This window comes from Galleria mellonella, unplaced genomic scaffold (genome assembly GCF_026898425.1).
Source record: "Galleria mellonella isolate WM207_F2 unplaced genomic scaffold, CSIRO_AGI_GalMel_v1 utg36, whole genome shotgun sequence".
NCBI classification, from domain to species: domain Eukaryota; kingdom Metazoa; phylum Arthropoda; class Insecta; order Lepidoptera; family Pyralidae; genus Galleria; species Galleria mellonella.
Genome location: NW_026442086.1, coordinates 8,909,871 through 8,923,448, shown reverse-complemented (window position 1 = coordinate 8,923,448; position 13,578 = coordinate 8,909,871). Strand labels below are relative to the sequence as shown.

Here is a 13,578-nt window from a genome sequence, read left to right as displayed (position 1 = left end):
TGATGATGAAACAAGTAATTTCGCTGACAGCACTATTTTGTTATTGTGGCGACATATTGAACTGGGTTAAGTGTGCTCCCATTCTTGGGTACTCAGTTTTCAGTACTCATACTTTTATTTGTCATACCCAAAGCTTACAGATTAGAAAATATTAAATTAAAACATGGGAAAATTTAAATGAATTCAAAGTGAATTATGTTGCGAAATCAATGCGAATCCTCATAATAATGGTATAGCTAGGTTCATTTTTTTCAATGGGTGATATGGATGGTATGGTAACCCCGCCCGCGCCATCGGTATACACTGGCGGGGCACCAGTGAAAGAAAATAGGTGAGGATGAAGCAGGTCAGTTAGCCCATCGTGACGAATTCAACAAGAATTGGTCACGATGGTTTCTAGGGGGAACCACGTAGAGGTCGACCTAATAGGGTATATTGCTGGCAATGGGGCTGTCAAACTCCATTGCTAACAATCCTGTAAGCGACGCGTCCTGTGCCTCAAAACTAAATTATTAATAAAATAGTTTGTCTATGTCATTGTCTCTGCGTGCAGTCGTTTTTAAACTTATAATCGGCGCAACGGACGCCACACGCCCAGTCTGCACCTAGATACGATCGACATCACACGTCTATTTATTTATTACCTGTAATTAACGATTAAAAACGTAAAATAATATCCAATTGTTAAAGTCTTCGTTTTCTTGCCATCATTCGTGACCTACCATATTCCATACCATACAAATCCCTTTTCCCCTAGCTAGGTTCATTAAGTAGTAAGTAGTTTTTCTGATACTATCTCAAATATAAGCCGAAGTTAGATAGGTTTTCATCAAAGTAAAGTAAAAACAAAGCCACACGAAAAACAATGTATTTCAGGAACGATTGTCTGTAAGATTCTAAGAAATCCAGTTTCGAAGAAACGAAACACTCTCCGATAAAGCACTGTCCGATACGGATTCTATAAAACATGGGAGCAAATACGTACGTAAACGAAGTGGAGTGTTTTGCCTGTAGGATCCCTAAAAATCTAATCAACGTGATGATCGACCTCAGATGTAGTAAATTTATCCCCAATACGTTCGCAATTTATCACTCCCCTGTCTCAGGACAGCAGCGGCACGGGACAGGCACACCCTATAAATACATTTCGCGCGCCCTCGCATAAAACATGCATAGACACGTGTTACCAGATGTATCTAAAGCAGGCCATTTGTATCTACTGAAATATTGGTGAAATAAAGTGAAAAATTTCACCTGCTGCAATAAGAATGTCTGTCTGAAACTACAAGCCATGAAGACGGGTCCTTGAGCATGCATTGGCAATATATATGGGGTAACATGGGCATCATTGAGCATTTTGTGTCTTTATAATGTCCATGATGATATTTAGGTCTAAAGCTAAAAATTACCAATACCAAAGTTAAATGTATCGTTTATTTATTTATCTAAAAACTTACCTGGAAAACCCTTTACACAAAATCGTCCACTTTCATTTTACCTCATATGGTACCTTTGTCTCACATTTCTATCGATCCCCAAGACCAACAAGAGTGTTGACTACAGGCTGTGTTCTGCTTCAAGGGGTAGATTATCAGATATTATGAATCAAGATCTTCTGGTCACTAGATTCTACAAAGTGTTTATGACCTACTTAAATCACAGCGACCATCAGGGTTGTTTACCATCTAATCGAATCATATACTTGCTTGAGAGCCACTCTTGTCTAAACTCGTTTGACTCTTTCTGCAAATGCTTTCGCAGCCGCTGATCAACTGGACAATGGTCTCAAAAAACTATAAATTTATGCAACTGTTGAATTAATTCGTTGCATTCAATACACTAGATCAAAGCGAAAACCAATGAATCGATCACGTGGAAATGATTTTCAATGATTAAATGATTTGCAGCTTGTCTTTAGGGTTTCGTGATAAAATGGACACAACAAAAACTAACCAAATTATCTGTAAATTGTATACATCTGTCATATTATGTAAAATAGCTCGTTTGGGTTCACCAATTGGGTCACTGCAACACATATGGTGAAAATATATCTTCGTATTTTATTTATTTATTCATTACTACATATATGTATACATGGCGGACTTAACACTAAAAGCATTCTCTCCCAGTCAACCATAGAGAAGTGTCAGAATATTCGAACGCGGTACTACTAATTATTGATATACATACATACTAAAATTACATATGTAAACGAACAAATATATATGAATAACAAATATACTTACACATATATGATATATACTATATTATTCACCAAATTGAGAATAATATAAAGCACTTACTGCTCGGATAAAGTAAAAAAGTCAGCGTGAACGCTTTTTTTTGAAAGACGGTTTAGTCTATAGCCTCTTAATGGTTTTCGGAAGCGCGTTCCAGAGCCGTGAAGAAAGTAGGAGAAAAGAGTTTGTTATTTTATCTTTTGTTTTATATTAAAAAAAAAAAGTCTAATTAATATTTTGTATGAACTCATTTGTTTACGTCATAAATGGCTCAAATAAAGTATTTATTTAACTATTTATCACAATCTTTTTTAAGTGACTTACAAAAGAAAAATTCCTAAATTCGTCTGAATATTTTTGTGTCTATTTTACAAGATTACGTTATCCATATAGACAAATACACTTTCAAATGCGTTCTTTTAATAATGCAGATTTTTTTTTATTTATTCAATTAAATCAAAACCCAGCCATAATCACCCAATTAGGGTGTAATGTGTAGTCCAATGGCCGAATCCATGCGTTTGCGTGCCGCGCCAGTCACGAATACGATACGGGAAGGCTGACGCATTGTATTTCCCTACTGTGTCCCACATTCCTTACCTCCATTTAGGAAATGAGGTAATTTAGAATGCATAATGGGCGATTTTGGCCTCACCCATACACCTAATTGTGGAACCCATTCCGTGTATCACTATTTCGTTTCGAATGTGTAACACATATGAAACGAGAGGGAGACTTTGTATAAAAGTCGATTGCTTAGGTACCTCTGTCCTATTCGTGTTTCTACCGTGAAGCATTTGTTGCGTTTGTTTTGTTTTAGTTGTGTTTGCATGGCTGTGTTTCGGTTTGAAGGGTGGGATATGGCGTGAATTTACTGGGTACAGAGGAATAACACCTGAGTCCTCAGGAATGGCAACGCATGGGGGGTATCATGGACGAAACTGTATACTCTGTTATGTCCATGGTGCTGCTCATATCTATAGGCGACGGTTACCACTTTCCATCAGGTGGGCCGTCAGCTTGTTTGCCATTCTAAGTTGTATAAAAAAAAACATAGCGATAGTATTTGATAAATAACTATCTACCCGCCCCGACTTTACATGAGTGTACTAATGAAGAAAATGAGACTGAGTAATTCTGAAACCAAATATTTAACTTTAGTGTACGATTTTTGAACACTTTTTTTTCGTATAAAGTTCGTCTTGACAGTTACCAATACAACAAAAAAAATAACCAAAAACGAGTAAATGCATTCGTTAAATGATGCCCTTATAAGCATACATTCGGAAAAAAATACTTTCGGCAATTGTTTTTTATTAATATAAATTATATTATTCTAAATCTAATTGTTTTTATTTATTTATATTTATTCGCATATTATTAATTATAATATCTAATTTGTACCACGTGGCGGTACAAATTAGATATTGGGGAAAGGGATTGTTAGTAATGGAGACTGAGAATCCCATTGCTAGCAATATACCCAACCAGGTCGACCTCCTCGCGGTTCCTTCTGGAAACTATCATGGTTAATTCCTGATGAATTCATCATGATGGGCTAACTGGCCTGTTTTCATTCTCATCTATCACCCTTCACTGGTGCACCGCCAGCGTATCCCGTTAGCGCAGGCGGGGTACGGGGTACCATACCATTTTCACCCAACAAAAAAAAATTAGATATTATAATAAGTAAGCACATAAGACACGTGACACCCCGTAGCGGCACCGCAACATACAGAAAGAACCATCCACTTTTCATGACAGTTTAATTTACATATTATTTATTTTTATTTATATTATTATCTATCTATCTATCCATTTAAGAGCTGCGCTCTTGTCGGTGGAGCTCTTGCCACTCACTACGATTTTCAGCGAGTCTCTTCACCTCTTGATACGACACGACACCAACTCCTTCCTTGATCTGCCTGATGTAACTATGTCTCGGTCTCCCTCTCCCCCTTCTTCCTTCTATCTTACCTTCTATTATAATGTTCATAAGTTCGTCGTGTCGTATCAAGTGTCCCAACATTTTATATTATTATATAATTAAATGTAATAATACATATTAGCTACTTATCTTAAAAAAAAATCTTTTAATGTATAATACGCTTTATTTATTAGGTACTTTTTTACACAATTGCAAATGTTGTATGACTTTCTAAGTTTTTTATCTCATTAAGTATTTTGTTATATATTTGGAATGTCATTAATTGGGCTTTAAATTAAATACTATTATGGTTACAACAGCAAGGCAACCTAATAATCTAAAGCAATGATTCGTTTTATTTTATCCATTGATATGTCGTTGAAGAGATAGTCACAAATGTCACTAACGATGCCATTAATCTTGTCCGTTTGTCATTTAGTTGTATTTATTTAACGCTAAACAGCCAACGAGCAAGCGGTAAATCCCTTTGCAGTGTCTCTGCTTACTTACCTACCCTCCCTTCTGCGTCTCTGAGGGCCATAAATTTCCGCTAAATATTACACGTGTACTAGGTTTCTAATGTCATATTCCGCACCTTTATTCATCTTAGATCTGATTTTTTTTAATGGTTAATAATGGAATGGTAACCCCGCCTGCGCTAAAGGTATACGCTGGCGAGGCACCAGTGAGGGATGATAGATGATGAAAAGGCATGTCAGTTAGCCCATCGTGTATTCATCACGATGGGCTAACTGATGGTTCCAAGGGGGACCACGTGGAGATCGACCTGACAGGGTATATTTGCTAGCAATGGGGCTCTTAGTCTCCATTATTAACAATCCGCCGCTAGTTTTGTGGGTGATCATGGGCGGCGGTAGTCACTTACCATCAGGTGAGCCGCATGCTCGTTTGCCCCCTGTGTTGTAAAAAAATCCCCCCCCCCCAACACAAGTATGTGCCTAACAAAGTATTAACCTCCTGAGGTCAGAAGTCCTAATACTAGAACGAAAGAAAATAGCAATTTGGAGTCAACGCCCACTGTACTAATACTAGAACAAAATATTTTCCGTCATCTGCCGCGTTTGAATTACGTGCCACGTTGTGTATTCAATGTCGTTTAGTTTGTAAATATATTTGGTATTGTGGCAGTGCACTGCTTTCAATGGACAGGGATTTTTTTTTTCGTTCTTCTGTCATTCTAAGTCGAAGCGATAGTAAGTACAACGATAAAAGGTTTGTTTAATTAATTTATATCTTTTAAATCTTTGTGTTATATTTACGACATTTTGTTTTTTTATCGGGACAAAGGGATGCAGTTTATATAAACACTATTATTTTATCGTAATTTTGTCAATATCAATATGCTTTTTTAGTGATTATTTTTTTGTACTAATACTAGCACTATAAGCGTTTATATGGTTTTTTAGTGATTTTATTTCATGTTAATACTAGTACGGGGGGCATTTATACCTTTAATTATTTTCCTTCTAGTTAGTCTCCGCCATTGTGCTGACACAGTTTTCCCTTTCACAGATAGTCAAATATTAGAGATACTATATCAATCAGATTTCGAAGACGACGAGGGAGATTCTTTTACAGGAGAGGATACTGGCAATGAGTTCGTTCCAGATAGGAATGATGCAAGTGAAACCAGTACCAGCTCAGAATCAGAGTCTAAGAGCCCACCACCAATTCTGAAAAGTAGTCGAGGACGAGATCGATCGCACATGCGAGCCCGTAGTCATGCACATTACAGCAGAAGATGTGAGCGCACTCCGCGATTTACTAGTGCTCGCGGTGGCAGCAGTTCAAATAATCAGTTTACATGGGCTGTAAAGAATTTCACAAAAAACCTTCCTATGCTTTCTGAGCCATCGTACTCGATACAAGACAGAACAAATTTTTCAAAATTAGACTATTTTACTCAATACTTTGATGATGAGCTAATAGATATGATCGTAGATAAAACGAATCAAACAGCCGTTTATAAAACAGGAAAGAGTCTGCTAATAACAAATGGCGAGTTAAAAGTTTTCATAGGCTTGTTCTTGATTATGGCATGTATTGAATATACAGTAATAAGGATGTACTTATTGGGAATTGAATTATTTGTTATATCAGGTGTTTAAATTTCCATTTTCTATGGGTCTTCAGGTTATATGTAGCATCCCAATGTGATAAATATAGAACAAAATATTTTGGACTCTTTTTTTTCTGTCGGGCAAGCCTAAATCAATATTAAAGTATCCCTAAAATATTACACCTTTATCTGTTGTGGTTACCAAGATATGAACAATTTTTGGTCTGGGCGTTTAGGACTTAATTAATTTGTTCTAATATTAGGACACTGGGTCTTCCTTGGATGTACCCACTTTGAAACCGGGCCGCAGGAGGTTAAGACCAGAAAAAATAATATATTCAATAAATTCATGGTTAACGTAATAAGGTTATGGTTAAGGCTAAACTGATGAAGCTATAGGCAGATCGTCTCGTTGCCATAGCAACGCGCTCCCCAAAATGGCGAGCCGGAATTTCCCGCGCTTTCATCGCTTACATTCTCTATTGATTTATTTGTATCATACTTCATACGTTCTGAAATGTTATGAACTTATTGAATGTATTTATTTCTACCTATTTTCATACTATACAGTAGTACAACGTATTTTTAATTATAAATAGATTATTTAAGTCAGCAGTTTTTTTTTTTAAACTAGAAGTCGTCAAGCTAGCCAACCGTTTAGTAACAAATATAGGTGAGTTTACATGGATGATTAAGGAATGTTAACCCTGCCTTCGCTATCGATATACATTGGCAAGATACCAGTAAGAGATGATAGATGAGGATAAAATCAGGTCAGTTGACACATCATGACGAGCTCAACGAGAATTAATTGTGATGATTTCCAGAAGGAACCACGTGGAGGTTGATCTGATAGGGTATATTGCTACCGACGGGATTTTCAAACCCCATTACTAATAATCCCTTCATCTAATTACTTTGTACCATTATACAATAGGGGATTTTGCGCAATTTCTCTTAACAGTAAAATCGATCTTTGGTATATTCATAATTTCATAGGGCTGAAATTTTACTAGCCCTAACAATAGATCGGAGTTCAACGACTGTCCCAGAGTGATCTTCGTACACTACCCTGTTGTCATAATCGCATCCTTTTTACACCAACTGGGTGGCAGCTATAACAGGGCCTCTAGACAAGTGGCAAGCGAATCCGTCGATGGAATCGACATCGCTAGCGAGTCCATGAGTTGAAACGAGTCATTCGGTGTTGCTATCTCGTTCTATCTCACGGACTAGATAACGATGTCGATTCCATCGACGGATTCGCTTGCCACTTGTCTAGAGGGCCAGATAAAAATGAGATCATAGATTTATAAAAAGAGGAGTGCCTATCATAAGTACTATAAATGTAAATGTTCAGTTGCGTGTTGAGCAGCCATACCTCTGCGGTGCTGTGCTAGCGTTGTTGTTTTTTAGTACACGAAGGTCGCTCTGGGACGGTCGTTGAACTCCGACCTATTGTTAGGGCTAGTAATATGATAGCCCGATCCTCTCATTGTGAGTCAAAAATATTGGAGGAGGATAATAGGAGCCATAAAATTATTTGTTTTGTTTTTTTTTTACTAACAAAATTTAAGTCAATTGTCACTAACAATAAAAATCGGTAAAAAATCTTTTAAGTTAAACGGTTTTATTTTATGTGCACTGAAAACTACAAAATAAATAAATAGTTACTTACCTATCAACCTACGTAGGTGATCTCGGTCATTAATATCTCTGATGGTAGTGGTTGTCATAACATGAACCATGTCAGCGGCCGAAAGGCAGTTCATGAGAGAACACTAATACCAGGGTTTGCTTGGTAGGTAAACTAAGCAGCCCACACTATAACAAGTAGGTATTTTGACCTTCTAGTTCAGAAATATTTTAGTACTAGGCAGAATAGCTTTTAGGCATATTAGACTAAAATAAAAACGTGGGGCCCATTAACTATTTCTGTATTATTTTATATTATACTAAGTGTGGATTGCATCGACTTATTATAATCGTCATCATCATCATCCTAGCGGTTTATCTCGGTCGCATCCGAAACCTCATAGCTCCGGAGTCCAGGGTCCGCTGAATCGACTTACTATAATCGTAACTGGAGGTTTTGACCATCAATAACCAGCCGTTACGGCTTCACCAGCGAACGCCGAGCTCATGATCTACCAAAGTATAAGATATGCTCTGCTATAGGTATGATTTCAGAGGGGCCCCACGTTTTTATTTTAGTCTAATATGCCTAAAAGCTATTCTACCTAGTACTAAAATATTTCTGAACTAGAAGGTCAAAATACCTACTTGTTATAGTGTGGGCTGCTTAGTTTACCTACCAAGCAAACCCTGGTATTAGTGTTCTCTCATGAACTGCCTTTCGGCCGCTGACATGGTTCATGTTATGACAACCACTACCATCAGAGATATTAATGACCGAGATCACCTACGTAGGTTGATAGGTAAGTAACTATTTATTTATTTTGTAGTTTTCAGTGCACATAAAATAAAACCGTTTAACTTAAAAGTTTTTTTACCGATTTTTATTTTCTTGTTTTTAGTATTTAGTGAAATTGTTTACCGAATATTCCTCATTCTATTTAATTAATTCAGTGCATCATTATTACATGGTTTCTTACCTGATAATTTAGTACAATCTAATTCCTCAATACATAGCCCTTCCAGAGACTTGACTCGACTTAGAGCCACGTATGCTTGTTCTTCCTCAAACCATTTTGAGGCCAAATATACTACTGCATGGTCGACGGTGCTGCCCTGCATTTTATGGACGGTGAATGCTCATGACAAAACTAAGGGCAACATCCTTTTTTCAGCCGTACCATAATTGAATTTTGCTGGAAACTGTATGGCTTTAGGGTAAATAACGTGCATGTCGTCTGTGCCAAAGTCAATTAAAACTGATGATATATCTGTTTAGTACATTTGGGTTCGACGGAACTGAGGCCAAAAAATTTCTGTAATGTGGCCTATAGCGTCATTTACCAATCCTTTTGTAACGTCAATGTTGGACCGCAACATTACTTTTGCACCTACAAATATTTCAAGTACTGATGGTAAGCCTCCAGTCTTATTTATATTTGTTGGTATTTTTTGTTTATTGTTACCATGTTGTTCTCACGATTAAGGGGCATTTTGACGGTCGACCCCCCCCCCCCCCGCAGTCCAGTAAAGGGGCAAGGCTTAATATACAACAAGATGCGCTCAATCTTGAGGGGGAAGCGCTTACGACATTACATTTTTATCCACCCTAATGCCATACAGTCCTCGGCACGTTTTAACCTATTACCTTAACTTGGGTGGTATAACTACCACTTACTAACGAGGTATCTAATTACCTATTTTTTTTTATCTGCCCCTCTAACGTCACACAATCTTAGACGCAACTGTTCTCGATACGACTAATCATGCCCCCACCTAATACGCCATTTTGTAACAGCGTCCATCTTGAATTTGATATTTTGACATAATGACAGTATTCTGCAGTGTAGTCATATTATTTGATACCCATATTGTGGTGGTTGTGGAAAAATATGTACCTAGTCCGCCATATTGGAACGGCTTCCATCTTGAATTTTAATTTTGACATAATCATCGTGTTTTACTAGTGTAGCCCTTTCATTTGATACCCATATTGCGGGGGTTAAGGAAAAATATGTAATCCGCCATTTTGTATCGGCGGCCATCTTAGATTTATAATGTTATTGATTTTATTATATTGTATTGTCATCTAAATTAAATGTGTGTACCAAATTTCAGATCAATCTGACAACGGGAAGGTGCTTAAATTCTAATTTCTAATTTTGACCCAAATAAATAAATACCGTACAGGTCGAGCTAAATAAAACCGTTTAAAAATGGATCGGAGTTACATGTAATAAAGATTATTATTATTGTAAATGCTTATTATCCTTATGCATAGTTATAAATTAAACAGGAAAATACAGAAATATTGCAATATGAAAACTACAAATATTCCAATAATTGTAAGATTGTAAAATCTTGAAACGGTATTGTCTAATGCACGGAGAAAAGTCTAACGAATAGGTACTTTTGCACATATTAAAGCATGCAAATGATTAAACAATTTGATGGAAGCATGTGGATTTTAATCAAGTAATTAGTCAATTATTAATTATAATTTTGTAGACATTTAAGGTACAGTAGTGAACACGTCCCTTTACGTAAATGAGGTCCCGGGCTCGATTTTTGATTGTGTCAGGTTGTGGCCCCAAATGTCCTTTCCACGATGAACACGTCCCTTTACGTAAATGAGGTCCCGGGCTCGATTTTTGATTGTGTCAGGTTGTGGCAAATGTCCTTTCCACGATTCCCCATAACACAGGAATTCTAGCATGAAGACCAGGCAATTGGTGTGATTGTATGGCACTTGTTATATTTGTTTACAATTCTTTAATAACAATAAAAAAAAATCATTAAATATTATTTGGGGTGTGTTTAACACATATAAAATGTTTTGGTAAAAAAGAATATAAGTGTATCAATCAAAAAAGTTCACGTGCCAAATACATAGAGATACTCGGAAGCAGTCTAAGCGATAAAATCAACGCGCGTGATTCAAGCCACTTGACCGTCTATGAACTTCAAATTCTGCGGGCTGTACAACCGCGTTCCTGACGCAGTATGTCAATAACGTCCGCAGCAAACTCTAGTCCGTTATCAATCATGCTCGTTACGCAAAATTCAAATATCCCACGCACTGACTTATCCTGCGCGCTGAGAACCGAACGGTTCCGATTTCCGAATAGCCCGCGACGCCGTCGCGCCGCTAGAGGCTCGACCTCAGACCCTCAGTGCGTCACGCTACGCGACGCCCGCGTCCCGTGCGTTCTCAAGCTGCCCAGTTCAATGCACTCGCTCGAATATCACATATACGCAAGACGTTCGTTTCATCAGTGTTGTTTTACCAAAACTAGAATATAGAATGTTAAATAGTATATAAATACTAATCGTGAGTGCAAAGTGCTACTTGTCGATGGTGTGTTGACAAACACGACTGGATGGGATCCTGAGGGGCCGGTAAGTAGAATTCTTGGTGAGGGAGACAGCGGAAGCAAAACCCGTGACGCGTGCCGAGGTTTACTTACTGATGTCGAATAATTGGAAATACGAGGGGTCATATGGGGTCTCGATATAATTGGTGATTATTGGACCACTATTCATTGTTGTACCTCGAGTACAGTGAAGCCGTATCGGTTGTTAATTAATAATGAAATAATACTATTATTGTCTATCAAGTAAATTGTTGTAACTATAAATAGTTGACTGTTTTCATTCATTCTTTGAATTTAATTTTAAATTTAAAATTAAAATTTAATTATTTATTTAAATTATTTATTTAAATTTAAAATTTAATTTAAAATTCTTTGATTTAATTTTAATGAAAAGTTAAGCAGTATTGTATATTAATGTTTTTGTTTCACGTTAACCAATTAGAGGGCATAGATATATTTTCTTTCATTTAATCATATTTGGCGCCCAACGTGGGACTGCGTAGAATTTATATAACAATAAAATTACATTAATTATTTTATGTATTTTTCAAAGTGTGTGATTTGTAAAACTTCTAGATTTAATATATCATTTATAAATTGTTCCTTTTCATGTTATTAACATATTTTGTTTACTAAATATTGATTCTGAACTTGGCTTCGACTCTTGGCCAATTAATTGTGTCTGCATATTGTTCACAATAGATACGCTTACTGCTTCAATGTAAGGTCGATAATTTCTCTGGTATGATATTCGATTACCTGTTCGGACACCTGTTATATAAATATAGTTAGATCTTATTATATTCCTTATAAGAATTTACGATAAAGTAAATGCCCCAATGAAAGTTTACGCCGATTTTTGACTATTTAAAACAATTATTAGCCGTTCCCTAAAATCCTTTGTTATTGAAAACTTGTATTATTTTATGTGAGGCGGTAAGTGGTAATAATAAATACACATTTATAATATTAATATAGATTTTATATAAATAAGTAACTAAGTGTCGTGCTCGAACAAAAATCTGCGACATAGCTATTGTAAAATCATATCCGAGACTATAGTACGTTCGCTGTCAAAGAATTCCGTGATAGCTCAGCAAACAATTCCCTTACCGTGATAAATGCCCCCCCACAGCCCCCAGCGATTCTAGCTGATTGCGCCCATTAGACATTAAGGAGATAAAACCCCCACAGTTTCAGAGACTGTTGCTTTACAGCTGAGCAGTATCTTTAATTTTTCATTATCGCTTTTGACAACGTTTTTTTGTAAATAGTTTTTTATAACTCATGACAATACTATAACACATTTGAACAACATGCAAACCGGTGTACTGTATTATAATAAAAATTAAAAAAAATCCGCCATAGATTATAATAGAAAAAAATAGCGGGAAAGAAGTCGCTTGTCATAATTAATATTGGTTATATCCCACTGTTCTTATTTTTAATCACAAAACATACGAAATGAACTACAAATATATGTTACTCATGTATGTAGTTTAATATATACAATACAATAGTACAAACAAATTGACAATACAAACACCACAAAGAGACAAGGAAATGATTACACTAGTGCGCGTGTTCTGTAAAGAGTAGTATTCGTGTGACAGATCGAAATTTATATGGAATTGAAGTTGTAAAAAAAAGCAAAACATCACATATTACATATAAATCATATATTACAGTATAAAAGATTGTGTGTGTGTGTGTGCGCGGGTGCGCGTGCGCGTGCGTGTGCGTGTGCGTGTGCGTGTGCGTGTGTTGTGAACGAGTATGAGCAAATTGCTGCTTATATATATATATATATATATATATATATATATATATATATATATATATATATATATATATATATATATATATATATATATATATATGACATGTATTGTATATAGGATTATTGCCTACTTAAATATATTAAAATGTAAATTACTACTTATTCATTGCATAACAATGTAGGCCTCCTAAGCCACCTCTTAAGCTTGTTAAGAGGTAGAAAAGTACTACACGTTTGTTCTATGTACAACCATAATTCTTCAATACTCTCGACCGATAAAAATGATTTGTAAACATGTACAGACTATTAGAAGCATTACCGCCCTGACTTGCCGACGTGACAGACAAACACACACCGTTGCATAACATTGCTCTTGGGAGGCTCGCGAGGGTCGTTCACCCTCCGCACAGGGGCTGACGACCGTGGCACATCGGAAATAAATAAATACACACTCTAATTATACAGTCGTAAAGTTTATATTACAATAATAGGTGTCCAGTAAACCATGTTCTACAGGAAACTGTCTATAAAAAGTAAACCTT

At 36.3% G+C, this 13,578-nt stretch overlaps 2 protein-coding genes across 4 annotated transcripts in view; both read left to right on the top strand.

The window, feature by feature from the left end:
- The window catches only part of LOC113520736 (rab9 effector protein with kelch motifs-like), a 39,193-nt gene that overhangs the window by 2,895 nt on the left and 22,720 nt on the right, over window positions 1–13,578 (top strand). Inside the window, exon 1 of one of the 3 annotated variants that reach the window (XM_052897325.1) lies at window positions 11,025–11,281. The exons of the other annotated variants lie outside the window; for them this stretch is intronic. The gene's annotated coding sequence lies outside the window, so the exon portion shown is untranslated. Of the gene's footprint in view, window positions 1–11,024; window positions 11,282–13,578 lie in introns of those variants that run through there. 3 annotated transcript variants of the gene reach the window in all.
- LOC128201180 (uncharacterized) lies at window positions 5,194–6,555 on the top strand. Its single transcript, XM_052897326.1, has 2 exons — window positions 5,194–5,381; window positions 5,701–6,555. The coding sequence occupies exons 1-2, from the start codon at window positions 5,330–5,332 to the stop codon at window positions 6,294–6,296; spliced, it is 648 nt and encodes a 215-aa protein (XP_052753286.1). The 5' UTR covers window positions 5,194–5,329; the 3' UTR covers window positions 6,297–6,555.

What these genes read in the sequence shown, in the direction of transcription:
- LOC128201180 (XM_052897326.1), top strand. Translation starts at nt 5,330, where the DNA reads ATGGACAGGGATTTTTTTTTTCGTTCTTCTGTCATTCTAAGTCGAAGC. An exon ending in CATTCTAAGTCGAAGCGATA is followed by an intron (nt 5,382 to 5,700) that starts GTAAGTACAACG and finishes TCCCTTTCACAG; the next exon opens with ATAGTCAAATATTAGAGATA.